The 26,238-nt window shown below is 36.2% G+C and overlaps 2 protein-coding genes across 2 annotated transcripts; one reads left to right on the top strand and one right to left on the bottom strand.

Annotated features, from left to right (window-relative positions):
- Positions 1 to 11,595: 11,595 nt before the first annotated feature.
- Positions 11,596 to 13,902, bottom strand: LOC116107798 (the record flags this gene model as incomplete). The annotated part of the gene is given in 4 exon segments (XM_031394088.1): positions 11,596 to 11,886; positions 12,081 to 12,737; positions 12,740 to 13,028; positions 13,132 to 13,902. Coding segments are annotated over 4 exon segments (1,971 nt in total), but the record flags the coding sequence as incomplete, so codon positions are not given.
- A 6,599-nt stretch (positions 13,903 to 20,501) lies between these two features.
- LOC116107742 lies at positions 20,502 to 21,182 on the top strand. The gene is made up of 2 exons (XM_031394035.1): positions 20,502 to 20,644; positions 20,736 to 21,182. Exons 1-2 carry the CDS (start codon positions 20,517 to 20,519, stop codon positions 20,977 to 20,979), a joined length of 372 nt encoding a protein of 123 aa, XP_031249895.1. The 5' UTR covers positions 20,502 to 20,516; the 3' UTR covers positions 20,980 to 21,182.
- Positions 21,183 to 26,238: the final 5,056 nt, after the last annotated feature.

Below are 26,238 nucleotides of genomic sequence, written 5' to 3'. Positions count from 1 at the left end.
ATTAAAAAATATTAGTTTAAATAATTGATCACTATTGCATAGAAATTTTGTGAGAGAAAGTTTGTAAAATTGAATTGTAAGTATAATATTACCCCATAATTTCACACTTGATCTTATTGCATAGAAATTTTTATTCACAGACCTCACAAGCTTAGTTTATACCAAAATTAGGTTTAGATTTCGGATATAAAGCCCAATTATTAGATTATTGGGTTTTTCTTTTTATAATAAAATCCCAGTGTGTTTGACTTTTTGGTAAGGAGCATAAGACCCGCAAATGAATTGAGCCACTCGTGAGCTACTCGGGCTTGAGCTCGAGTAGTTTGCATGTCAAGTCGAGCCAAGTTAGAGCCTAATAATGCTCGACTTTGAGCGGTTTGCAAGCTTACTCAAACTCGATATATTATATAATATTTTAATTTTATATTACTATTATATAAAATAATTAATAGTTAAGATTTTGAACTTAGTTTGAACTCGATTTTGACTTGGTTACAACGAGTCAAGTTTGAGTTTGAGCTCAAGCTTCGAAAATATCGTCAATTCAACATTTAAATTTATCAACAGTTTCATCAATTTAACCTCCAAAAAATTATATTAAACTCTCAACATTGTTGACAGGTTTTGAATGTTAAATTTGATTGAATTAGGTGAATAATAAAAACGTTATTTTCTTCAAATTTAAACAGAATAGCCTAACAGTCTATAAAAATAAAAGTCAATAGTTGTATTTCTAAAACTAGCGAGTGCTCACTAAAAAAAAAAAAAAAAAACGAAGGATTCGAGTCGCGTTTTCAAAACCAACAAATATTTATTATAAAAAAGTCAAACACGTGGTGGTTTATTATAAAAGCCCTATACTTGCAATACAATAATATATTAAACCTTTATATATATATCAATTAAGTTACAATTTTTAGTTTTTTTTTTTTTTTTTTTAACTTAATCTTTCGTATTTGCTATATAAAATTATCTTAAATTGTTAACAATAAATATTTGAATCGTTTAAACATCACAATTTAAGTATATTTTGGAATACGTTTGATCATGATTTGTAACGTTAAATAATATAAAATTGATTGAAGATTTTTTTACAATAAGATCGACATTTTTCGTAGTTACTTTATAATTAAAAAATATTAGTCTAAATAATTGTGATTAGTTTTTGAGAAACCGGATTAGTCAACTCGAGGGTGAACAATTTAGGCATGTTTGGTCACTGGTCATTCTTGTCCGTGTCCCAACACATGGAAGTTACTAACATACCCTTTTGCCATGTAAAAGCAGTTAATTAACCTAACACTTCCCGATAATGTAAATTGGATACAGCCTAGGCTAACGTATAAACAAATCCTGACTGTTTATCTCGACGATCTGATCATGTAATTAAGACCGTTGGATTTTTTAAGTAGCGAAGTAACGCACGCACGCAAGCATGATGATTGAACATGCATGTTTGACGGTGGGGATCGTGCTTGGAAGGACACGTGGACGGTAGAAGGATGGCCGGATTAATTTATAAATTTAAGAATGAAATCAGGGGATCTCAGTATCTCACCGCCCACCGTTTTGATACGGTGTATCTAGATTTTGATTAACATAATGCACGTGTTGAATTGTATAATTGCATTACTTAGCTGTATTTTTAGTATTTTTAATAATTATGGTGTTAATTTTAAAATTAATCTCGAATTTCTATATAAACCATTCAAATTAAATAATGATTTATATAGAAATATTTTATTATCATTAATTATGGTGTTAATTTAAATGAATAAATTTCTATTTTAAAGTGAATTATCCTACTATCAAAATATGTTAATATTGAATTAATAAGATATCGTCACATTAGAAATTATGGTAGATCAGTTAAGATCCAAACGCTTATAATTTAATTAGAGACTGTATATAGAGAGTTAATACAACTAATTTCATAAATGAAAACTTGCTCTAATTCAACTTCACAATTTTACGTTAAAATTTATAATATCGTTATTAAAATGATATTTAATATTATAAAGTTTATCGTTTGATGTTACAAGTTTATTGCTGATATATAATATTGACTCTGAGGGGACGTTTAGTTCAGGAAATATTATATTACTTTAAATGATATATTAATAGAAATAAAGATTACCTTGAAGATTACTGGGAATGTTTAAAAAAATGAGTTTAGTTTGTTGGAATAAATTGGTGGGTATGTTATATTAATATATTTAGTTAGGATAAATAGATTAGTGGGTATGTTAATTAAATTACTGAATTGTTTATTAATTAAATGTTATTATTCTATTATTATTGAATATTATTATTTAGATTATCAATATAACCCCCTTAACTTAGCCAAAACAACCTCATAATAAAAGTTTGGAAAATCCACAATGCACCCTCACCAACCTAGCCGCTGCCTACTGCTAGCAACCAGTGCCAGTTGTCGATAACCTAATGATGCACAAACGGCCGAAAATGTCCTCCGTGAGCCGTTATAGCCATTTCTAGCCAAAGATCTGGCAAGAAATGGCCAGATCGGTGCACAAAAGCCATTTTCGGTCGTCTATGTGCTATTCCGATGGAGGTGACTGGCCGCCGGTGGTGGTTGCCGGTGATAGGTGGGTGGGGCTGGTGGCTTGGGTGGGCTGCAATTTATTTTGAATTCAAGGATAATTTTTCAAAAAAGTTAATTAATTAGGGTGTAATTGTAAAAGCTAGATTCATGTAAATTAATTTAGACATAAGTGTACTATTGTCTTAAAATTTTATTAATAAGAGATAAAATTATAACAAAAATAAGATTACTTTGATAATCTTAAAATACCTAAGAAAATTAAAGTAATTAGATTACCGTCTATATTACTAACATTAACTACTATTACTATTGAAAGATTACTGAAATCTTATATTACTTGATAACCTAATATGATAATTAAGTAATATAAGATGACATAACCTCAGTAATCCTATGTAACCCTCTCAACCAAATGCCCCTTATAATACTCCTTTCTTTAACTTTTGTTTTTGTGATTCGTCGTCTTTCTATTGGGCCTTGGCAAGAGTTAGGTGGGTTGGAGTGTAGATATTGGATTGAAATTTGATTGTGGGTTCATTTCACTTTTAAGCAAAATTGTTGTGAAATGGGCTTTGTTTGAAACGAACAAAACAATGTGTAGGCATCTAGTTGAGAGTCCAAACTATATACTAAAACATTTTCCGTACTAGAAGATGACCAAATTGATACTTATAAAATTTTAATCCATCCATAATTTTTTTTTTTTTCTTTTATAACCAAAGTATCAAAGTCAACTTACACGCACTTCGACTAATTCTCGAGGAAGACTAGCGTAGTAACCCACTGTCACGACCCCTTACTTAAATCGCGGATGCTCAGATGGAAAATCGAACTTCAGACTGTATGATTATTTACACTATCCCTAATTCACTGTAATCCATAAATCTCCAAAACTTACTTTGTAAATCCAAGTACGAATCTAGAGACAAAAACGTTTAGTAATCTTATTATAAGAGCTGATAAGACATTTTATTTTTAAGAAGTTAGCCAACAAGAAAAGTAGCTCAACACCAACCAATTTCTTTGAGGTAGTTAAAAATGGTTATATTTTTAGGAGACTGAAAAAGAAATAGTCAACATTAACAAAGCAATTTCACAATCACTTTTCCTTGAACTACTTAAACTACTTAACATCCAATCAGAAAATATAGTTATTACTTGTTAGCAGAGATAAAAACCTTATTTTCTAAATTACCAGTTTTGTAATTACGGTTTGTTTTGATTTTTTTGTGGCTTACCCATCTGTGGGTAGCCCAGATGGTTAAAGTGAATTGGAGATAGTGTGGATAGACGTACGGTCTTAGGTTCGATTCTCCATCGAAGTATCCACGATTTAAGTGGGTGAACCGTAGCAATAGGTTGTTGCGTTACTCTTCCCCAATGATTAATCGAGGTGTGCGTGAGCTGACCCAACATACACCTTGTATAACAATCAAAATTAGAAGACTTTTCTAAACCCAATTCCAAGTTGTAGGCTAACTTGTAGCCCATAGTTTACATCAAAGCCAAATTGTAGGACCATTTTTATTGTTTAATTATATAATGCAAATAAAAAGATAGGGTTTATCCCCTTGATAAAACAGAATCTTTGCCTTATAAAGAGGGACATGGTTACTAGTTACCTTTATTTTTTTGTTTACATCCACACTAGATTTGGAGGAACACTAAAGTTTATTGGACATAATAATTTTGACAAGTCATTAGACACAAAAAAAGGGGTTTGTAAGAGCTTTATATTCATGATTTAGATAATTAAACTCGATTATTTAACTATACTTAGCAGGAAAAAAAACTTATGTGTACTAGATGCACATACAATGTAATTAGGAGTAATACTACATCAATTAACACTCTCACTAACACCCTTGTACCGATTGAGCTACGTCACAACCTTACCACGTCAGTTCTAAGGGTGTTCAAAAGCGTTTAATCGAACCGGTTAACTATTTTTCTGAACTGAACTGAACCGAATCGGCTTTTCGATTTGAGAAAATTCCCAAACCAAAACCAAACCGGTTTGGAGGAAAAACCGGTTTTTCCATTTTTTTTAATAAAACTTTTTTTTAATTGTTTCCTAAATTAAATTGTAAATATAAACAATATATATCTAAATAAAAATTAAACATTCATACATATCAATTGACCACTATTAACAAGTAACAATACATTAAAAATTGATACAAATAAAAGTCCGAAATGAAATTATTTTTTTATTTAATATATAATATTTTTTTTATTTAATATATAATATATATATTTATAAAACAGATTCAAAAAAAAGGTTTCGTTTAACCATTTTTTATTTTTTTCGAATCGAAAATCTGGATTTTTTAATTTTTTAAACTGCAACTGAACCGTTTTTTTATTCGTTTATCGGTTTGGTTCGATTTTTACTTTTTTTTTTTTTTTACACCGTTGGTCAGTTCCCTCCTAAACCGAAAAAAAAAAAAAAACACCAAAAAAACAAAAAAAAGAATTGCTAAAACCCATTTTGAAATTGTTTCAGTCGCATCTCAATATCGTTGCACGCCAAAACCTGTTGTTCTCCACGCCTCACCAAAACAACCCGAACCTGGTTTTCTTGTCTGACACCGCAGACGCAGCCACGCCTGTTTTTGACTACTCAGCAAACGCCGTCATGACTCAGCTAACTCTAACCCTGGTTTCGACGACGCCACGCCTCGCCGCCCCGTCTCGCTAGAACTGCAAGGGGATGTTGTGAGGTTTTGCTACATTTATGCTCTTTGCTGATTTATTTGATTTGTTTGAAGATGGTCTCACCAGAACCGCCATGAAGAAGTTGTGTTTACTGATTTGTTTGATTTGTTTTAAGATGGTTGATGATGAGGGAGCATTAATTTGCGGTTTTAGGTTGTTGCCAATTAGGCATTGCTTGAAGATGGTTGGATTCATCCACAAATGGTGAATTTTGTATCTACTTCAATTAAAAGGTCGTCTTCTTGGCAGCCATTCTGATGGAACTATTAAGGCATGGCCCTAACAAAATTAATATTTCATATATAGACATCGAGCAATTTTGTTAAGCAAACGCTGAGTCTCATCTTGTTTATAGATTTGGGATGGTGGGAAGAAACTATATATTCCCTGTGTATGCATAAAAAGTCCTCTCTTCGCTGGTGGTTCGTCAGTTGATGGGACGATAGGAAAGGTATGCAACCTTGAGTAGCTGCATACTGAAATTGGTGTTGATGATGATGATATTGACAATGATTTTGATTTACAGGCCTTGTTTTTCGCCCTATACATCTTCCAGCAATTCAGACCATGTGAAAGGTAATATTTGTCAATTCCATCGTAATTTTATTAAGGTATAAGATTTTTCTCTATTTATTTGTATGTAATGCATTCATTAATTCATCTGCCAAGGGGGAAGAGACTGCTTTCGGAGTGAGGAGGGTCTCAGGGGTGGGACTTTTGGGAGTAAAAGAATGGATAGGATGGGATGCTTTGTGTGAGGGCATGTTTTTGCTTATGGTGTTGTATCTCTCTTTTGTTCTTTCATCTTCTTGTCATTTGAAAACTTGTTTTGCTTGTTTTTTACCCTTTTTTGGGCTTAATGGATGTTTGTAGTAGCTTTTTATGTTGAGGTGTGGTCCACCCGTTTTTATTTGTTTGTTGGATGAAGATTGGCTTGTTGGTTTTGGAAGTGTGGGGGCTCGTTGGTTTTGGAAGTGGGAAGGCGGAGGTTGTTATTGGGGTTGGATTTTTCTGTCCAGGACTTGGTGGTGGACTGTCCTACTGATGTTTTTGGTGATGCTAGTCTTTGGCGTATGGGGACTGCTGCTGGTTTCCAGGTGCTGACAAAGTGCCTTGGCTGTGTTGAAGTCTGGCTGGGCTTTTGTGGGGGTGTTTTTTCTCCTGCTGAGGTGCTCTTTAGTCCCTCCTTTTATGCTGCTGCTGTGTTGTTTATGCTGAAGAGGTGTTGTTGCCGTCTGGATGCTGTCTCCTTTTTGGCCCATGTGTGGTTGCTCTCCTTTTGGCTGGTCTGCTGCAGTGTACATGACGTCTCTAGCTGCTGTTTTGTTAAGACTTCCACTGATGTGAAGGCTCTTGTCCTCTTGTTTTGTTGTCTTTGGTTGCACTTGTGCGATGTCATGTGCCAAGGCTTTTCCTTTTGGTACCCTCGACTGTTTTTTATGTCCTGGAAAATGGTTTCTCTTGTAAAGGATGGAGAATTTATATATATATATATATGCAGGAGAATTTATGAATTATTGTAACTTTTTCTTTTGTTTACTCAATTATCATTATCCTGCACTTTTCCAGGTGTTTCCATTTGCTATAGAGATTTTCATAAACATAGCAAATGGAGAGAGATTTGAGACGTAGGGTTATTTTATAATTCTACTCATTTGGAGGGTAAAAAATTATTTATTAATTTATTTATTAAAGGTAATATTGTAATAACATTTTTTATATTGTGTCTAAATCTAAAATTGGTAATACAATTACTTTAAAGGTAAAAATTTAGAATTTGTGAAACTAGGGGTTAGAACTTGCCATTTCGCTTTACTTGGGTGGAAACATGTCCTTTGCTCTAATAAAAATAGAGTACAGGATGTGAAAAGCATCCGGGATAACAAGAACAAAATCTGAACACCTACTTGATCTAAATTACTAAAATTACCCTGTTAAATACAAATTAAAAAGTAATATAAAGTGTGATTTGAAAGGTCTTATCACTAACATTAAATTCAAAACTTTTGCTTACATGACCCTTTAAGCTCAATTTCAAGCCACATATAAATGTCTTATTTGGGGAAAATGTTATAATTTTTTAGGTATATGTACATACTTGAAAATTAAGTCTTATTTAATAATGTTGTTACTAATTTAAATTGATAGAAAAAATTAAAATTACGCACCTAAATTCCTTACAGATAATATAGGATGGTTTCAATGTCGCGATGGCCTTAATAATTTAGGAATATCTATTTCTCAATGTCAGATTACCCTCATACACAATCCAAGCCCTTGGATACAAAGTTGGATATGTCGAATTATTCCCTTTCTGTTGGAGTCCCATACCGACTAAGCACGCTCAAGGTTTACAAGAGGGGGTAATCCTCCCACTCAACAAGACCTTATTATTGTATCCCTGTTCATGATATTCTTATCTAAGCTTTTACCTAAATAAATAAATGAGTTTTTAACTAAACAAATAAATGCTTGCTATTGATAGTTACATAATAAATAAATAGATCTAAAGTAAAAAAAGAAGTAAAAATGCATATTGTATTACAATGTTCTTAAAAGCAGGAAAAGCCTAAATCGTGAGAGAATCCTTAAATCTTTACTACCTAAAAGCACTAGGAGAAGAAGCAATTTAACCCAACTTTTATATCATTATCAACTTGGTTACTCATTTGATTCTTTAACCCTATCATCTTCTTTGTATCTTGGCTTTGAAAAAGATCTTGTGGAAATCTGCAACAAAATGTAATTTTGACTCTTTCCTTTGTCTATTCAAATGTCGTGGATGAAAATACTTTGGTGTGTGAAAAGACTTTGTGAAACAAAGACTTTCCTAATCACTTGAAAAAAGACTTTAGCGTGTGAAAAAACTTTAACAACTTTCAAGGAAATGGGATGAACATTCATAAATTATTCGACAGTGTTAGTGATATATTTGTTCAAATGAAACTCAATTACAGAGAAAATGTGTATCCTTTTGGTTTTGCTTATATTTTTAAATCTTCTTTCTACACTACACAAGGGACCTTCCAGGAAATGGGATAAACAACAAAGAGTAAACTGACTTTTTCCCACCCAAGGTTTGGCCTCATTACACTTTCCCACCCATCAAGTTTCAAAACGACACTTTTCTCACCCACCGTTATGCTCCATTAGAAAAATTCGTTATCTGACATAATATAAACAATGTAAAGACGAAAATACCATTATCTCTTATTCTACTTCCTCCTTCGCCACCTCTGATTTTGGTTACAATTCTGGCCAAATCATTGGAATGGAACCCAGCTTTCTCACGACAATCTTCTCACACAAATCAGCACACAATATCATCACCCTTATCAAAATCAACACACAACAACATCATCCAAATCAAAAGAATTAAAAAACTGAAAAAAAAAAAAAAAATTGTTGGTCAAAGTCTTCTCACCTTCCTCATTGTCGACAAGTACACAAACCATGCTTATTTGCACGCTGGTGAGGTTGACCGGGGGTGCAGGAGGATGGGAGAGGGAGGTGTAGGGAGAGGAGGTGCAACGACCTTCTCCGCGTGCGCAGGCGTCAAAATAAATTAATGTGTAACATATTATTGTTAAATAAATTGTTTTATATAAATTTAATATGCATAACATTTAGGGTTCGTTTGGTTCATTATTCTGATAGTTTTTAGAATAATATTTTGCAAAAAGTTAAATTGGGCGAGTATTAGGAGGTAGAATTTGAAAATTAAGAAAAATACCCTTTATCTTTGTTTATTTATTAAACACCCCTATAATAAAATATTAAAAGTTAACAAAAACACCCCCAACCCACTCATTAAATACGAACAGCCGGCCACCACCGCCAAAGGGTGGCCGAAGTCGCCGTATCGACGCATGATCGACTGGATCTTGCCGGTCGTGCACCGATATAGCCTTTTCCGGCTTGATCCAAGGTAAATCTGGTCGAAAAAGACCAGATCTACGACTAAATCTGGCTATTGACTACCAGATCTGATCGCATTTGGTCATCAACAACAGCCAAAGATACGGCCGTCGTTAATGGTCAACGACGACCATATCTTGGCTGTCATTGATGACTATCTGGCCGTTGACGACCAGATCTTTGGCCATAGATTTGACCTTTTCCAACCAGATCCACCGTGGATTTAGTAGGAAAAGTCTAGATCGGCGCACTACTGGCCAGATTCAGCTGGTAGTGTGCCATTATATCAAATTCCGACCAGCTTTTGACAGTGGTGACAAGAATCTGGTAAATGTGGGTTGCTTGGGTGTTTTTGTCACTTTTCAAAAAAAAAATTGGGGTTGTTTAGATAAATTAACAAATTTAGGAGGTTTAAAAGAAATTAAATAATTTAAAATAATATTTTGAGAACAAGTGAACCAAACACAAAGGCTCCGTTTGGTTCAAGATTGGGAATACTACTCTTGGTATTCCCAAAAAAGTTAAACAGTAAAATACCCAAAATCTCTCATTTTTGGGAATACTATTTTCAATATTATTTAATTTTTTTTAAACCCTCTAAATTTGTTAATTTAATTAAATACCCCTAAATATTTTTTTAAAATACAAAAACACCCCAACAATCCACATTTACCAGATTCCGGCCAGCCTTTGGCCGTAACACTCGGTCACGACGGCCAACAAACGGTCGTTGTTGACCATCACCGACGACCGTTTGTTGGCCGTCGTTGAGGCAAATACGGCCAGATCTGACCGTAATCTGGCCTTTCCGGCTAGATCCACTGTGGATCTGTCGGAAAAGGCCATAGCGACGCATGACCGGCAAGATCCACCGTCATGCGCCCATAGGCGCACTCCGGCCACCTCCGGTGGTGGTCGTCGGCTGGGGTGGTTGAGGTGGGTTAGGGTATTTTGTTAACTTTTAATGTTTTATTATAGGAGGTATTTTGTAAAAACAAACATAAAGGGTATTTTATTAATTTATAAATTCTACATCGTAATACCCGCCCAATTCAACTTTTTTTAACTTTTTTCAAAAAACTTTTCCCAAAACCCCCAATTTGAACCAAACGGAGCCAAATTTTTTGTTTAACTTTATTGGGAAACTATTCTGGTTTTCCCAAACTATGTACCAAACGAAGCCTTCAAGGTCCATTTGGTTCACTCTTGGAAATACTGGCTTCGTTTGGTTCAAATTTGGGGTTTTGGGAAAAGTTTTGAAAAAAGTTAAAAAAAAGTTGAATTTGGTGGTATTACGAGGTAAGATTTAAAATTAATTAAATGTCCCCTATGTTTATTTTTTTACAAAATACCCCCTATATTAAACATTAAAAGTTAACAAAAACACTCCTAATCCACCCTCAAATACCCCCAACCGGAGGTGCCGAGTCGTCTTATCGGTGCATGATCGTTGGATCTTGCCGGTCTGCGCCGCTATGGCCTTTTCCGGCCAGATCTGGCCGTATTTGCTCTTAACGATGGCCAACAATGGTCGTCGTTGACTATTTGTTGGCCGTCATGACCGACTGTTACGGCCAGATCTTTGGCCTTAGATCTGGCCTTTTCCGACCAATCCACCGTGGATCTGGCCAGAAAGGCTAGATCGCGCACTACCGGCCAGATTCAGTCGGTAGCGCGCCATCCTACCAAATTCCAGCTATTTTCCGACGGTGGGCCGGAATCTGGTAAATGTGGATTGTTGGGGTATTTTTATAATTTAAAAAAATATTTAGGGGTATTTAATTAAATTAACAAATTTAGAGGGTTTAAAAAAAATTGAATAATATTGAAAGTAGTATTCCAAAAATGAGATTTTTTGGATTTTTACTGTTTAACTTTTTTTGGAACACAAGAGTAGCATTCCCAATTTTGAACCAAAAGAAGCCCTATTATTAGTATTCCCAATAAAGTTAAACAGTAAAAATGAATTATTCTCAAAATATTATTTTATATTTTCAGTTTCTTTTAAACCCCCTTAAATTTATTAGTTTAACTAAATACTCGCAAATATTTTTTTAGAAATTGCAAAAACACCCCAACAATCCACATTTATCAGAATCCGACTGTCCGTATTTAATGGTGATTGGGGGTGCTTTGTTAACTTTTAATATTTATTATATGGTGTTTAGTAATAAACAAACATAGAGGATATTTTTGTTAATTTCCAAATCCAACATCATATATTCACCTAATTTAACTTTTTTCAAATATTATTCTAAAAACTATAAGAATAATGAACCAAACGAACCTTAGAATCCGTTTAGACTACGTCAGTTCAAAGATCAAAACACCACCGTTTCAGCAGATGATTACTACAAACAAGTTAAATAAATTTTGTCTATCTTCTAATCAAAAAGACATAAGCAGAGAGAGAAGCTCTCTGCATCAATCCTAAAGACCTAAACTTAACCATTGCGGCATCCTTGTGTCCATGATTCTCTTCACTACATCTTTTACAAAAGTATCAAAGCAAGAAGAGCAGAAACCTTTCATCAAACTAGTCTGTCCAGCTGCCAGTCTTTCTACATGAGAACAAATTGATGGTGGATGCACAAGGTGAACCTCACTACTCCTGTGTTCAAGACCACAAGCGGCTAAAATGGTGTGTGTAGAACTTCTTGCGATGTCCTTGAACATACTGTGGTCTGCATAAAAAAAAAGGGCTCATTTGACAATTATCAAAAGCATGGTAGATCAAAATTCATTCAAGTGAACCTAATCCTAAATCCATACCCATGTTAAAATATAAGCATGCATAAAGGATATTTTTGTTTTCTGGAACTGAAATGGTGTATGAAACACTTGCTGTATGAAGTCGAAAAGAAATGAGAATTCGTACCGAGTTCAATATCTCTGGACAAGTTTTTCAAATGGTTTTTGACAATTGATTGCAACTGTTCCTTAGCTACATAAAAATCACCCTCATCTCTAGCTGCAAAAGGAGACAAACCACCATCAGACCCAAGATTTGATATACTGCCGCACTGTCGGAATTGCTCATAGGATGGTATTAAATTGATCCCAGCAAGTTCAGGCCACAATGTTAAATTGGCAGGCCCATTCATGTTAGTCATAGTTGGATCCTGAACCGCTTGCCTTCTCAAATGGCTTAATCTTGGAGCAAAAATTTCACTATTTTCTACTGAAGAAGGGGGACACTCGTGTAATCTCTCCTCAATGATTGTCTGATGCAGTTGCTCCGTATTTCCTTGAGCACTTGCTGGTTGAACTACTGTTTCCCTGCCCTGATCTATTTGAGAGTTCAAAATGTCACTACTCAAATTGAGGGTTGACATACTATCAACACTACCAGCCATATAATTCATTCTATTAATAGAAAGGAGATTTTGTATCTGACGGTGTATCCAGCGTCTCCCAGAGAGGGTTGGTGCCCCTGCTCCAGATCCTGGAGAAGCTGCCTGAACATCTCCAACATTAACTCTAGGTGATGAAAGATTTACAGAACCTTGAGTTAGGCTTACACGAGGTGAAGACAGTCTAAACTTTCCCCAAAAACTAAGATGGATGATGGTCTATTAAACAAGTTGTTGTTTGTGGTCCTTTGATCAGGTAAAGGATCTTGAGCAACAGGTCTACAGCCCTCACAGTACCAATTGCCATCCGGTACAACCCGCCCAAGGCCAACACAATAGGTGTGTGCTGATGAATCACAGATATCACACAGTAACATAAGGCCATCATCCCCACCTTGGTTGCATTCAGAACAAATAACATTCTCATAGGGGTCAAGATAACTCCTGAGGTCTTCCTCAGATGGTTGATAGACCTGCGTAAAGCAGTAATCTCATTTCAAAACAGGAAGTAAACAATAAAGTAAAGAAGAAGTATAATGAGAAGCACAAGAACAGTGAGGGCAACTAATAACATACTTGATCACGTTTGGGTACTTGAATCACCACACTTCTCAAATCAACACCGGCTGTTGCTCTTTCTGACTTAGTAATTGTCTTGAACCTCTGCTTGCACAAAGGGCAACGTGATTCCACTTTTGACCACTCCATGATGCAAGTGAAACAGAAATAGTGACTGCAACAGTTCAGAGTCCCCCTGAATCTTCTTTTATCTTCCTCAGAAAAACATATACCACATACTTGCTTTGCCACTTCACTCTTCACTACTTCTATCTTCTCCTTACCCTTTCTTGCAGGAGGTTTTTTTGGCAGCTGTAAATTATCTTCCTCCTCAATTTTCTTTGAGGAAACTGAACCCCTTAAACTAGTTTTCAGATACCCACACAATTCATTGGCTTCTCTCACTTGTTCTCTCTCTTCCTCTGAGATTGTATAATCACAATCAGATGACCCAGAAGACACAAAATCTGAATCTGAAGGTACAACGTACCTTCTCCTTTGCCGACTTGATTTTGTCTTGCTCTTTTCTCTCACAACTAGAGCATCATCAAGAAAATCACAATCTTCATCATCATCACATCTTTCTTTCCTCCTCAACCCACGAGTTCTTCTTCCTTTCTTTCCTAAAGGTTTTGCTGAGGCAGTACGTTTTCTCCTTTTTCTACCTCTAACAGAACCCTTTTTTCTCAAACCTTTTCTACCTAACTTCTTATTCTTCCTACTGTTGTTCTTCTTCTTCGTGACCACCAATTCCTCTTCATCATCCAAACAATCATCTTCATCAAGTGTTTAAGAATGAAATCAGGGGATCTCACCGCCCACCGTTTGGATCCGGTGTGTCTGGTTTTTGATTAACATGATGAACCTGTTGAATTATATAATTGCACTACTTAGCTGTATTTTTAGTATTTTAATAATTAATTTTAAAATTAATCTCGAATTTCTATATAAGCCATTTAAAATATAGAAATATTTTATTATTATGAATTATGGTGTTAATTTAAATGAATAAATTTCTATTTTAAAGTGAATTATCCTACTACCAAAATATGTTAATATTGAATTAATACGGTGTATAAGAAAGGAATTTATGTACTTGCTAATGTATTAACGTATCATTACTAATGATATCATCCTACAATTAATAAGATATTGTCACATTAGAAACTATGGTAGATCAGTTAAGATCCAAACGGTTCTAATTAATTAGAGACTGCATATAGAGAGTTAATACAACTAATTTCATAGATGAAAACTTGCCCTAATTCAACTTCACAATTTTACGTTAAAATTTATAATATCATTATTAAAATGATATTTAATATTATAAAGTTTACCGTTTAATGTTATAAGTTTATTGCTGATATACAATATTGACTCTCAGGGGCGTTTAGTTCAGGAAATATTATATTTGTAAATGTTATATTAATGAAAATAAATATTATCTTGAAGATTATTAAGAATGTTTAGAAAAATGTATTTTGTTGGTTGAAATAAATTGGTGAGTGTGTTATATTAAAAGTTTGGAAAATCGAACTTAGCAAAAACAACCCCATAATAAAAGTTTGGAAAATCAACACCAACCTAGCCATTGCCTGCTGCTGGCAACCAACGCCGATCGCCGACAACCTAACGGTGCACAAACGGTCGAAAATGTCTTCTGTGAGCTGATATGGTCATTTCTAGCCAAAGATCTAGTAAGAAATTGCCAGATTGACGCACAATAGCCATTTTTGACCGTCCGTGTGCTATTTTGGTGGCGGCGACTGGTTACTGGTGACAGGTGGGTGGGGGTGATAGCTTGGGTGGGCTACAATTTGTTTTGAATTTAAGGGTATTTTTTTCCAAAAAGTTAATTAATTGGGATAAAATTGTAAAAGCTAGATTCATGTAAATTAATTGAAAATAAGGGCATTATTATCCTAAAATTGTAATAATAAGAGATAGAATTGTAACAAAAATAAGTTACTTTGATAATCTTAAAATATTTAAGAAAATTGAAGTAATTAGATTACCTCCTATATTACTGACATTAATTACTATTAATATTGGAAGATTACCAGAATTTTATATTACTTGATAACTCAATGTGATAATTAAGTAATATAAGATGACATAACCTCAGTAATCATATATAACTCTCAACCAAACATCCCTTATAGCACTACTTTCTTTAACTTTTGTTTTTGTGGATTCATCGTCCTTATATTGGGCCTTGGCAAGAGTTAGGTGGATTGGAGTGTAGATATTGGATTGAAATTTGATTCTGGGTTCATATCACTTTTTATCAAAATTGGGCTAAGAATTGTTGTGAAATGGGCTTTGTTTGAAACGAACAAAACAATGTGTAGGCATCTAGTTGAGAGTCCAAACTATATACTAAAACATTTTCCACACTAGAATGATGACCAAATTGATGCTTATAAAATTATAATCCATCCATTATTTATTATTATTATTTTTTATAACCAAAGTGTCAAAGTCAACTTACGCGCACCTCGACTAATTCTTGGGGGAGACTAGCGTAACAACCCACCGCCATGACCCCATGCTTAAATCGCGAATGCTCAGATGAAAAATCGAACTTGAGATTGTACGATTTTTTACACTATCCCTGATTCGCCCTAACCATATGAACTACTGACGAATGGGTTATAATCCATAAATCTCTAGAACTTTGTAAATCCAATACGAAACTAGAGACAAAAACGTTTAGTAATCTTATCATAAGAGCTGATAAAACATATTTTTAAGAAGTTAGCTAACAAGAAAAGTAGCTCAACACCAACCAATTTCTTTGAGGTAGTTAAAAATGGTTATATTTTTAGGAGATTGAAAGAGAAATAGTCAACATTAAGTTAACATTAACAAAGCAATTTCACCAGCACTTTTCCTTGAACAAGTCCACATTCTATAACGAATTAATAGAATTGCTTAAACTATTAAATAATTGCAAATAAAATGTCACCAATACCTTAGAATAATGTATGCTAAAAAGTGCTTTTTGTAGTTGTTGGCTTCTACTTCTAGCCCTTGCTTGTATATAATAAACCCCTAAAGTGCTTTTTTTTAACATATATTTGTTTATGCATCTCTTAAAGTTGGAATCCACTTTTCTCCTCACAAAGTGCTTCCAAGAGAGTTGAGTTGTCCAATTCAATGACTGGGGCGTCCTCATGGCAATCATATGCCTAGTCTCCCCCAACTTCTTTTGCTAACAACATCATACCCAAATTTTAAGACCATTTTTATTGTTTAATTATATAATGCAAATAAAAAGATAGGGTTTATCCCCTTGATTAAATAGAATATTTGCCTTGTAAATAGGGACATGGTTACTAGTTACCTTTATTTTTGTGTTTACTCCCACACTAGATTTGGAGGAACACTAAAGTTTATTGGACATAATAGTTTTGACAAGTCATTAGACACAAAAAAGGGATTTCTAAGAGCTTTATATTTATGATTATTTAACTATACTTAGCAGGAGAAAATACTTATGTGTAACAGATGCACATACAATATAATTAGGAGTATGTTAGGGCCAAAAAACGTCTTGGGCTTGACGAGGCCCAATAACTAAATAAACATGTGAAGGCCCAAGGCCTCAACCCAATCTCGATTAGGCCTACGCTTAACATCACCTTGCGACCTACCCACTCTATGAGTTGGACTATCCTATGAGTTAAGCTAAACTAGGTTTCAGCCTATTAGCCTGCAACAATCTATAAATAGGAAATCAAAATCCTATTCTATTTCCTCTTCTACTAAGATTTAAAATCTTACTTAAACTATTAAACTTGATCTGATAAGGTCAAGAAATCATATCTTTTTCATGATAGGGATTATCTCCCAAAATAGGACTTAGTGTCCTATTAAGATTCCAAATCTTATTTAAACTATTAAACTTAATCTGATAAGATCAAGAAATCATATTTCTTTTTTGATAAGAATTATCTCCCAGAAAGGAGGACTCAATGTACTACTAGGATTCCAACCCCTTGGGTTCACTATAAAAACAGAGGTTTGTCTTCTCATTAGGCAGACAATCTCCTATAGTCAATCTAAACTACTCAAAACCATCTATTTGCTCTTAAAGTTCTTGCTCCCAAGAACCTGACGCCTCCGTCGTAGTCCTATCTTCCGACAAGACTCCTGGTAATTCTTCATCACCTTAATTCTTATCAAATAATCTCTTTCAGCCTTGCTGACTTGAGCGTCGGAGTGTCTACGGTAAACACCACTCCGGTGTTTTCCGGAAGCTTCACTCTTGCCTTTTCATGTGTGCAGGTCTAGCGAATTGTCAGTAGCCTTAACCTCATGGGATCAGACCCTATTTTCATGATGGTAGATTTTTTGCATCTACAATTTGGCATCCACTGTAGGGCCCTGACAATCATCTGCCAACGACGACTTGCAACATGAGAGGAGACACATAACTCCCACTGACTAAAATCCTCAATCAGAAAGTTTCATCACGATAAGAAATTTTTTTCTTTACTTTTCTTTTTGTTACCTATTCACATCATATTAGATTTATTTCGGCATGTCATAATTTGTTTTATATTGTGATTATCCCCCAAGTAGTATGATCCCTTGAAGCCTCAAAACACGTCTCCCATGTTCGTAATAAGTTCATATGACTGTCTTTTTCTTTTTAGCAATAAAGATAAAGTAAAGATGTTATTCGGCTATGCAAAGTGGGCACATTCCAATTAACTTTTTCAGGGGAATATTCAGCTTTGTGCTTCACACCTCAAACCACTACCCAAATCGTAGAAGCACATAACTCTCCTACTTGCTCCTTCAAGATCGAGAACCCACGAGGAATCCACCAAAACCCACCAGAAGAAAACTAACACTAAAGACTCTTTTACTATGATTCTTTTTCGCCTTCTCTTCCAAAAATACACAAAGCTCAATAGACTCATAAAACCCATCGCCTCCTTCGAAACCCAATATCAAAACTCCCCAAGAATCGCTAAAACACTTCAACACCTTTTTGGAATTCAAAAAGAATCATAGAAAAAGCAAAAGAATAAGAACTTTGCCAAGAAATCTCGAAGAAACGCGTCTAGGAAATCTTCAGTCGTAAGAATTCTCTCCCAAATTATTCTTTCCAAAGAAAAATAAAGAAGCCCTCTTTCAAAGCAAAAAGAAATGAAGGAAAGCGAATGGTTTTGAAAGTCAAAGTTGAAACACCTTTTTATGCCATTCAATGCACAACATTTCAAAAATGCCACATGTCAAAACTTTGGAGCTTTTCATTACTACCTCTTGCGCAATTAATCCAGATTCCCCGTGTTATGCCCACATGCTTTGATACTCTTTGACAAAGAGGCCAAATGAATCAAAGCTTTATTTGAAAATTGTTTTGCTTGCCGAAATTCAGACAGTCAACAGCACCACTTGGTCTTGCCTGGCCAAGTAGACGTTAAGTAATAGACTATACACCTCCCTTATGGTCACCACTCACTAGTCAATGTTAGCATCACCTGAAACTTGTTCGGCTCTTCCTCCACGAAGCACCTACTCAATTGAGCTGCTTTCAGCTTGGCCAGACAGTAAAAGTTCCTCTCAGCTCCATATGTCGAATGGTGTTTTACACCAAACATTTTGGCAGTCATGTATCAATCATGTAAATTAGAACATTCCAGATTTTTCTCTATTAGGTTCCATAAGCCACACTCGACCTTGTTGCCTCCTTTCTGTTCATATACCTTCACTTCTCCATTCGGCTCAATCGACGTAACCAAGCCAAACCGAGAGTAAAATGCCAATATGCCGAAAGAGTAAAGACGACATCCACTTGGTCTACTACGCACTAGCCATATAGGGGGTTCTGAAATTGCTTGTTTCATTCCACACGGCTCAGTCTATCGCCTCGTCCATGTTGTCAAATGCTACACTCGGTTCAGCAAGCATGGGTGGCAGCACTTGAAGGGGAAAGGTATGTGTCATTATCTCCTTTTAACTATCACTCTATTTGGTTAAATATTTCTCTATTCGGCCCATTACTTAAATACATGCAGCCCATTTTTCCATTTAACTTACTCTTCATTTAGTCCATAACACATGCACATCATGCATATTGACTCTCAATTCGACTCTTTGCTTAAAACATGCATGTCACTGCTCCAGCTTCAATCAAATGTTTTCAACTACAAAGTCGGTCACGCCGACTGGGCCACATAGCCCTCAAAGGATTCAATTACAAGTCGGTCACGCCAACTCGACTACAAGCTCTATATAAGCTCCACTTGGCATACACCTTCGGATTGACCCTGCTCAATCCACGGATCTACACCTTCGGATCGGCCCTGCCCGATCTACAGATTTACATCTTCGGATCGATCCTACTCGATCCACGGATTTACACCTTTGGATTGACCCTATTCAATCCACAGATCTACACCTTCGGTTCGACCCTACCTGATCCACGGATCTACATCTTCGGATCAGCCCTGCCCGATCAACGGATTTACATTTTTGGATCGACCTTGCTAGATCCACAGATTTACACCTTCAGATTGGCCCTGCCCGATCCACGGATCTACACCTTCAAATCGGCCCTGCCCGATCCATAGATTTACACCTTCGGATCGACCCTACTCGATCCACAAATTTACACATTCGGATTGACCCTGCTCGATCTATAGATTTACACCTTCGGATTGACCCTGCACAATCCACGGATCTACACCTTCGGATCGGCCATGCCCGATCCACAGATTTACACCTTCGGATCGACCCTGCTCAATCCATGGATTTACACCTTCGGATCGACCCTGCTCAATCCACGGATCTACACCTTCAGATCGGCCCTGCTCGATCCGCGGATTTACACCTTCGAATCGACCCTGCCCGATCCACGGATTTATACCTTTGGATCGACCCTGCCCGATCCACGGATTTATACCTTCGGATCGACCTTGCCCAATCCATGAATCTACACCTTCGGATCGACCTTGCTCGATCCACGGATGTACACCTTCAGATCGGCCCTGCCCGATTCACGGATGTACACCTTCGGATCGACCCTGCTTGATCCACAGATTTATACCTTCAGATTGACCCTACTCAATCCATGGATCTACATAGGGGTGAAAAAACCGATTAACCGAAAACTTGAACCGAACCGATTTTTTGTTCAAAAAAATAATTGAACCGAAACTGGGATCGGTATGATACATTTTGTGTAACAAGTTTGTATACTCATCTCAAGCTTTTAGGATATATAATATGTGATAAGTTTGTACTCATCTCGAGCTTTTAGGATATTTTATATGTGATAAAGTTTGTAACCATCTCAAGCTTTTCCTGTGAGTTTCTTAACGTTGTTTTTTTTTTATCAAAAGTCAAAACTTAAAATTTTCAAAGCTTTGGGCCCTTTCCTGAGCCATATGGTACTCACAAATTATGGTTTGGACAATGGACAGTATGTTATATTATGTGAGCAATACTACAGTATCCACCCACCCAGTAACCTTACTGGGTATTTCCATGTGCTACCTCTCAGTAAGATTACTGGGTGAGTAACTTAGCAATTTCCATATTATTTATTTATACAAGAAATGAAACTTTATATGGGATTTTTTTAAATGGGGCCTTTTCTATGACAGGTTAACAAGCACATCAGATTTCAGGATACTAGATGCTTCTATGTTGTGTCTAGTGATGGCAGCAGCAATGACTTCTCGTATCGCAAGTGCCTCGACAATTTCATCAGAGGAAAGTATCCTGACCTTGCTGATGATTTCCTCGTTAAATATTTCCGAAAACCTCACAATGGAGGTAACAACCGGGAGCGCAGTCTTCCTCCAGTTCTGGAGGAAAACAAGGAATGACATTTGTGGTTTTAGATAGAGATAGTGTTTTAACTCTGATACAAACTTCATCTATCATCTGCAATTTTTACTATATATAGAAAGTAGATGTATGTGTAGTTGACTTCCAATTAAGCATATGTATGGGCGGCCTGCTTTTTGGATGAGTGCTGTTCATATGAATAGCAATTCCACCATTTCAAATGTAGCTAATCAATAGATCAATAGATGAAGTATTTATTTCCCTTGAATTTCTCCATCGGTTCGACAGTTTTTAGTTTCCCCTTCAACGTGCCTGAAGCAATTCTGCCTCCAAATGGTTCATTAAATTGGACATTTTATTATATTAAAGAGGTTAAAAAAATAAAATAAAGTTCACCCCTCTTGTTGAAGGCATTCAATATCAGGTAAACGTCCAGGATTTAGAAATTGAATTTCAATATTTATATTTTTGAATTTAAGTTTTATGCAATTCCTGAATATATTATATTATACTTGTGAATTGTGTTGAGTCATGAGTGAGTACATAATTAACAAATCTCACTCGTTTAAAATGTCTTTCAAGCATTCAATACAAATCTGACTCATCCCTTTTGATCGGTATTTGGGCCACTCGTGTGATGTTCTCATTATATTCGACATTACCACTATCGTTAACTAGTCCAACTCAATCCTTGATCAGTATAAGAGACCCACATGATGAGACCTGTTAGGATCTATGCCCTAGGGTTAGATACTTTTTATGTATTAACGACATTTTGATTAAGTAATAAATGAATTTTATTTTATGTTATTAAAATTGTGTTCCTATTTATGTTCATTTGTTGAATATATGCAAGTAAACTGGATGTCCTAAAATATATTAAATCAAACATTGAATTGGACATATGAGGGGTTCATATGTGGAAAGATACAATGTCAAGGACATAGTTAAAATACATGCATGGTCTGCAGTCAATGGAATAAAACAAGGAGTTGTCGAACACACACAATATGCAATATTCGGCTAACTCTAAACTATGCCCAAGATCAATTAAAATGAGTTATTTAAACTAGATATGTGAATATATGTTACCTTCCAATGAAGTTTCAGCCCCAATGAACCTTCCTAAAGTATATCCGAAGCTTCCTAGACATAACGAGTGGGTGTCGACGCTTTCGGAACAGTTTCCAACCTAGTATATGTGAATCCTTTATTAATTTGTGTTTAAAACTAAATTTTAACACTACAAATCAAAAGAAAAGAAAGCAACAAGGTTCGGCCATGGAGGAGAGAATTAGTCCAAAATTTTACATGATATTCATGCAAGCATTCTGCCACTAATCATAACATGATTTAGCCCACTACTATCTCATATTTGACATGACAATCATGTAAGCCATTCTCCATAAATATATTAAACTATTTAATAAATGTCTCTGAATACCTTCCGTAACTTGCCTAATTCAATTTCCCGAACTATTCTAAATAGTTCAAACTAAATTAAAATAATTTATTTTTCACACATATTGTCTAGGATAACTTTTACCGGCTACTTAAGGGACCCAAATGGGAATGTTTAATATTAGGCTTCAACATATTCGGTTCGTCCCTCTTCATCTCATAAGCATAAGGTACCAGACGTGTTACCGTTGTCCGACTCCACTATAGGGACAATGTTGCACTCCTGAATTAAACATTCTGTTTATCAGAAACTTTAATAATTTAATCCGATTAAATTATTTCATCAAAGCTATTTATTTAGGTACAACTACACATATACACCCATGGAACACCGATAACCGGAACTGGGTCAATATATCAATATACCCTTCCGGTTAAGTCTTTTCCTTGCTTTTAGTTTTACATCCACTGAATAATAAATGTTTAATTAACACTTCATTAAACGCTTGGCCAAGTCTCATCATTAAGGACCTTGTAAAACCCATAAGATGGTATCCCTTAAACCTTTCGGAGTCATGAATTCCATATCTATGGAATAGTATTCTCGTATCCATAGAGTTACAATCCCAATCAGCCAGAGCATTGATCCATTAAACAACATAATCTCACCTTCTATTCTAATCAAAACTGCATCTACAAATCAAAGATACACTACCTGTTAGGGCCAAAAGTCGTCTTGGGCTTGACGAGGCCCAATAACGAAATAAACATGTCACGGCCCAAGGCCTCAACCCAATCCCGATTGGGCCTACGCTTAAAATCACCTTGCGACCTACCCACTCTATGAGTTGGGCTATCCTATAAGTTAAGCTAAACTGTGTTTCAACCCATTAGCCTACAACAGTCTATAAATAGGAAATCAGAATCTCATTTTATTTCATTTTCTACTAAGATTTCAAATCTTCCTCAAACTATTAAACTTGATCTAATAAGGTCAAGAAATCATATCTCTTTCATGATAGGGATTATCTCCCAAAATAGGACTTAGTGTCCTACTAAGATTCCAAATCTTATTTAAACTATTAAACTTAATCTGATAAGGTCAAGAAATCATATTTCTTTCTTGATAGGGATTATCTCCCAAAAAAGAGGACTCAATGTCCTACTAGGATTCTAACCCCTTGGGTTCACTATAAAAACAGAGGCTTGCCCTCTCATTAAAAAAGGCAATCTCCCACAGTCAATCTACACTATTCAAAATCATCTATTTGCTCTTAAAGTTCTTGCTCCCAAGAACCCGACGCCTCCGCCGTAGTCCTAGCCTCCGACAAGACTCCTGGTAACTCTTCATCTCCTTAATTCTTATCAAATAATCTTTTTCAGCCTCGCTGACTTGAGCGTCGGAGTGCCTACGGCAAACACCACCCTGGTGTTTTCCAGAAGCTTCACGCTTGCCCTTTCATGTGTGTAGGTCTAGCGGATTGTTAGTGGCCTCAACCTCACGGGATAAGACCCTATTTTATGATGGTAGATTTTTTGCAACTACAGTTTGGCACCCATCGTGAGGCCTTGACAATCATCTGCCAACGACGACTTACAACATGGGAGGCGATACGAAACTCCTTTTGACTGACAATGTTAATCAGAAAATCTCATCATGATAAGAATTTTTTTTTTCTCTATTTTTCTTCGTTTGTTTTATCTATTCACATGCCATATTATATCTATTCAGCATATCCTAATTTATTTTATATTATATCCATTCAACGGGTAGTATAAGACCTTGAAGCTCATATTATTGTTCTAAATTAATAATAGCTTCATATTATTATTCTAAATTAATAATAGAATAATAATGTGTTAGAGTTTAAAGTGGTGTTCCTAAACTACTTAATTCATTGACTTTGCTTCAACAATCTCTCTTCTCTAATCCTCTGTTCAGATAAGGCAATAGCTTCTGTCTCTAACCTCTCTGCACGCGCCTTTTCACTTCAATCATCAAACCACCAGGTGGTTCGCCAGCGTCATCAAAGCTTTGCAATGCATTACCCGCCACAGAACCAGTCAATTTGTTCATTCAAGAAGATGCCGCAATACGCCAGCATCTCCAGGACCTCCGCTCTATTAGAAGGTAACTCAAACTCGACCAGCCTTGATCCAATCCCAATTCAACTTCACGGAGATTTGCCACCACTTTGAAACCCAAAACCCGTCCATCTGTTCTCCTAAAATCGCCCTAACAGCTTCTCCAATCACACAGTAAAATCCTAAAAACACAGTAGTAATCCTCTCAAAACACCTAAAGTCATCTACTAAACACGAAGAGAAACTCCCCAAACAAAACCTACTTAAGTGACGCCACCCCACTCTCACCTAATCTCCTTATCCCATCGTATTCCAAAACTCCAAACTCGAACCATTGCCCCTTCCCAACAAATACATATCAACTCAAACCACCTTCACATCACAATCTCCAGCACACCTGTCACAAAAGCCCTCATGCTCCCCGCTATTTGCAAACTTTCCACTCCCCACTACAACTCAACACCACTAAACAACACGAGTAGTCCACTCAATAATATTTGGGTTTGCACATACAATATCAACGTTGTATGTGCCCATTCGGATCAGCCCAAAAGTGAATCACTTGCCCACTCAACTTCAACTGGTTCAGCTCCGACATAGAAAGTAACACCACTCTCTCCACTCGGTCTAGCAAGCATGGGTGGCGGCACTTGAAGGGGAAAGGTATGTGTCATTGTCTCCTTTTAACTACCACTCTATTTGGTTAAATCTTTCTCTATTCGGCCCATTACTTAAATACATGCAGCCCATTTTTCCATTTAGCTCACTCTTTATTCAATCCATAACACATGCACATCATGCATATTAACTCTCAATTCGACTATTTGCTTAAAACATGCATGTCACTGCTCCAGCTTCAATCGAATGTTTTCAACTACAAAGTCGGTCACGCCGACTGGGCCACATAGCCCTCAAAGGTTTCAACTACAAGTTGATCACGCCGACTCTACTGCAAGCTCCATACAAGCTCTACTTGGCATACACCATCGGATCGGTCTTACCCGATCCATGAATTTACACCTTCGGATCGGCCCTGTCCGATCCACGGATTTACACATTCGGATCGATCCTGCCTAATCCACGGATTTACACCTTTGGATCGACCCTGCCCGATCCATGGATTTACACCTTCGGATCGACCCTGCTCGATCCACGGATCTACACCTTCGGATTGACCCTGCTCGATCCACGGATCTACACCTTCAGATCGACCATGCCCGATCCACGGATTTACACCTTCGGATCGGCCCTGCCGATCCATGAATTTACACCTTCTGATCAACCTTGCTCAATCCACAGATTCACACCTTCGATCGGCCTTGCCCAATCCATAAAGTTACACATTCAGTCGACCAGACCGGTTGAAGGGTTCTTGCACCTCAAATCGACAAGTCATTGACCCAATCCACACAATGATCCATCCGACCTAACGAGCTGCTATCACTAATCCGCTCAGTCTGCACTCATTCGATTAAATCTACTCTCTAAGCTAAATACTCTTTAACTTAGAAAGTGGGGGGCTAACTGTTAGGGCCAAAAAATGTCTTGGGCTTGACGAGGCCTAATAACGAAATAAACATGTCACGACCCAAGGCCTCAACCCAATCCCGATTAGGCTTACGCTTAAAATCACCTTGCGACCCACCCACTTTATGAGTTGTGCTATCCTATAAGTTAAGCTAAACTGGGTTTCAGCCCATTAGTCTGCAACAGTCTATAAATAGGAAATCAGAATCTCATTCTATTTCATTTTCTACTAAGATTTCAAATCTTACTCAAACTATTAAACTCGATCTAATAAGGTCAAGAAATCATGTCTCTTTCATGATA

The sequence above is a fragment of the Pistacia vera genome, unplaced genomic scaffold (assembly GCF_008641045.1).
Source record: "Pistacia vera cultivar Batoury unplaced genomic scaffold, PisVer_v2 Contig548, whole genome shotgun sequence".
NCBI lineage: Eukaryota > Viridiplantae > Streptophyta > Magnoliopsida > Sapindales > Anacardiaceae > Pistacia > Pistacia vera.
The sequence above is the reverse complement of the archived record's forward strand: the minus strand, read 5'-3'. Positions and strand labels throughout refer to the sequence as shown.

Bases quoted from the DNA above. Each gene is read 5' to 3' on its own strand.
- LOC116107742 (XM_031394035.1), top strand. From the start codon at position 20,517: ATGGTACTCACAAATTATGGTTTGGACAATGGACAGTATGTTATATTA. The intron at 20,645-20,735 runs GTGAGTAACTTA...TTTCTATGACAG, and splicing joins CCTCTCAGTAAGATTACTGG to GTTAACAAGCACATCAGATT.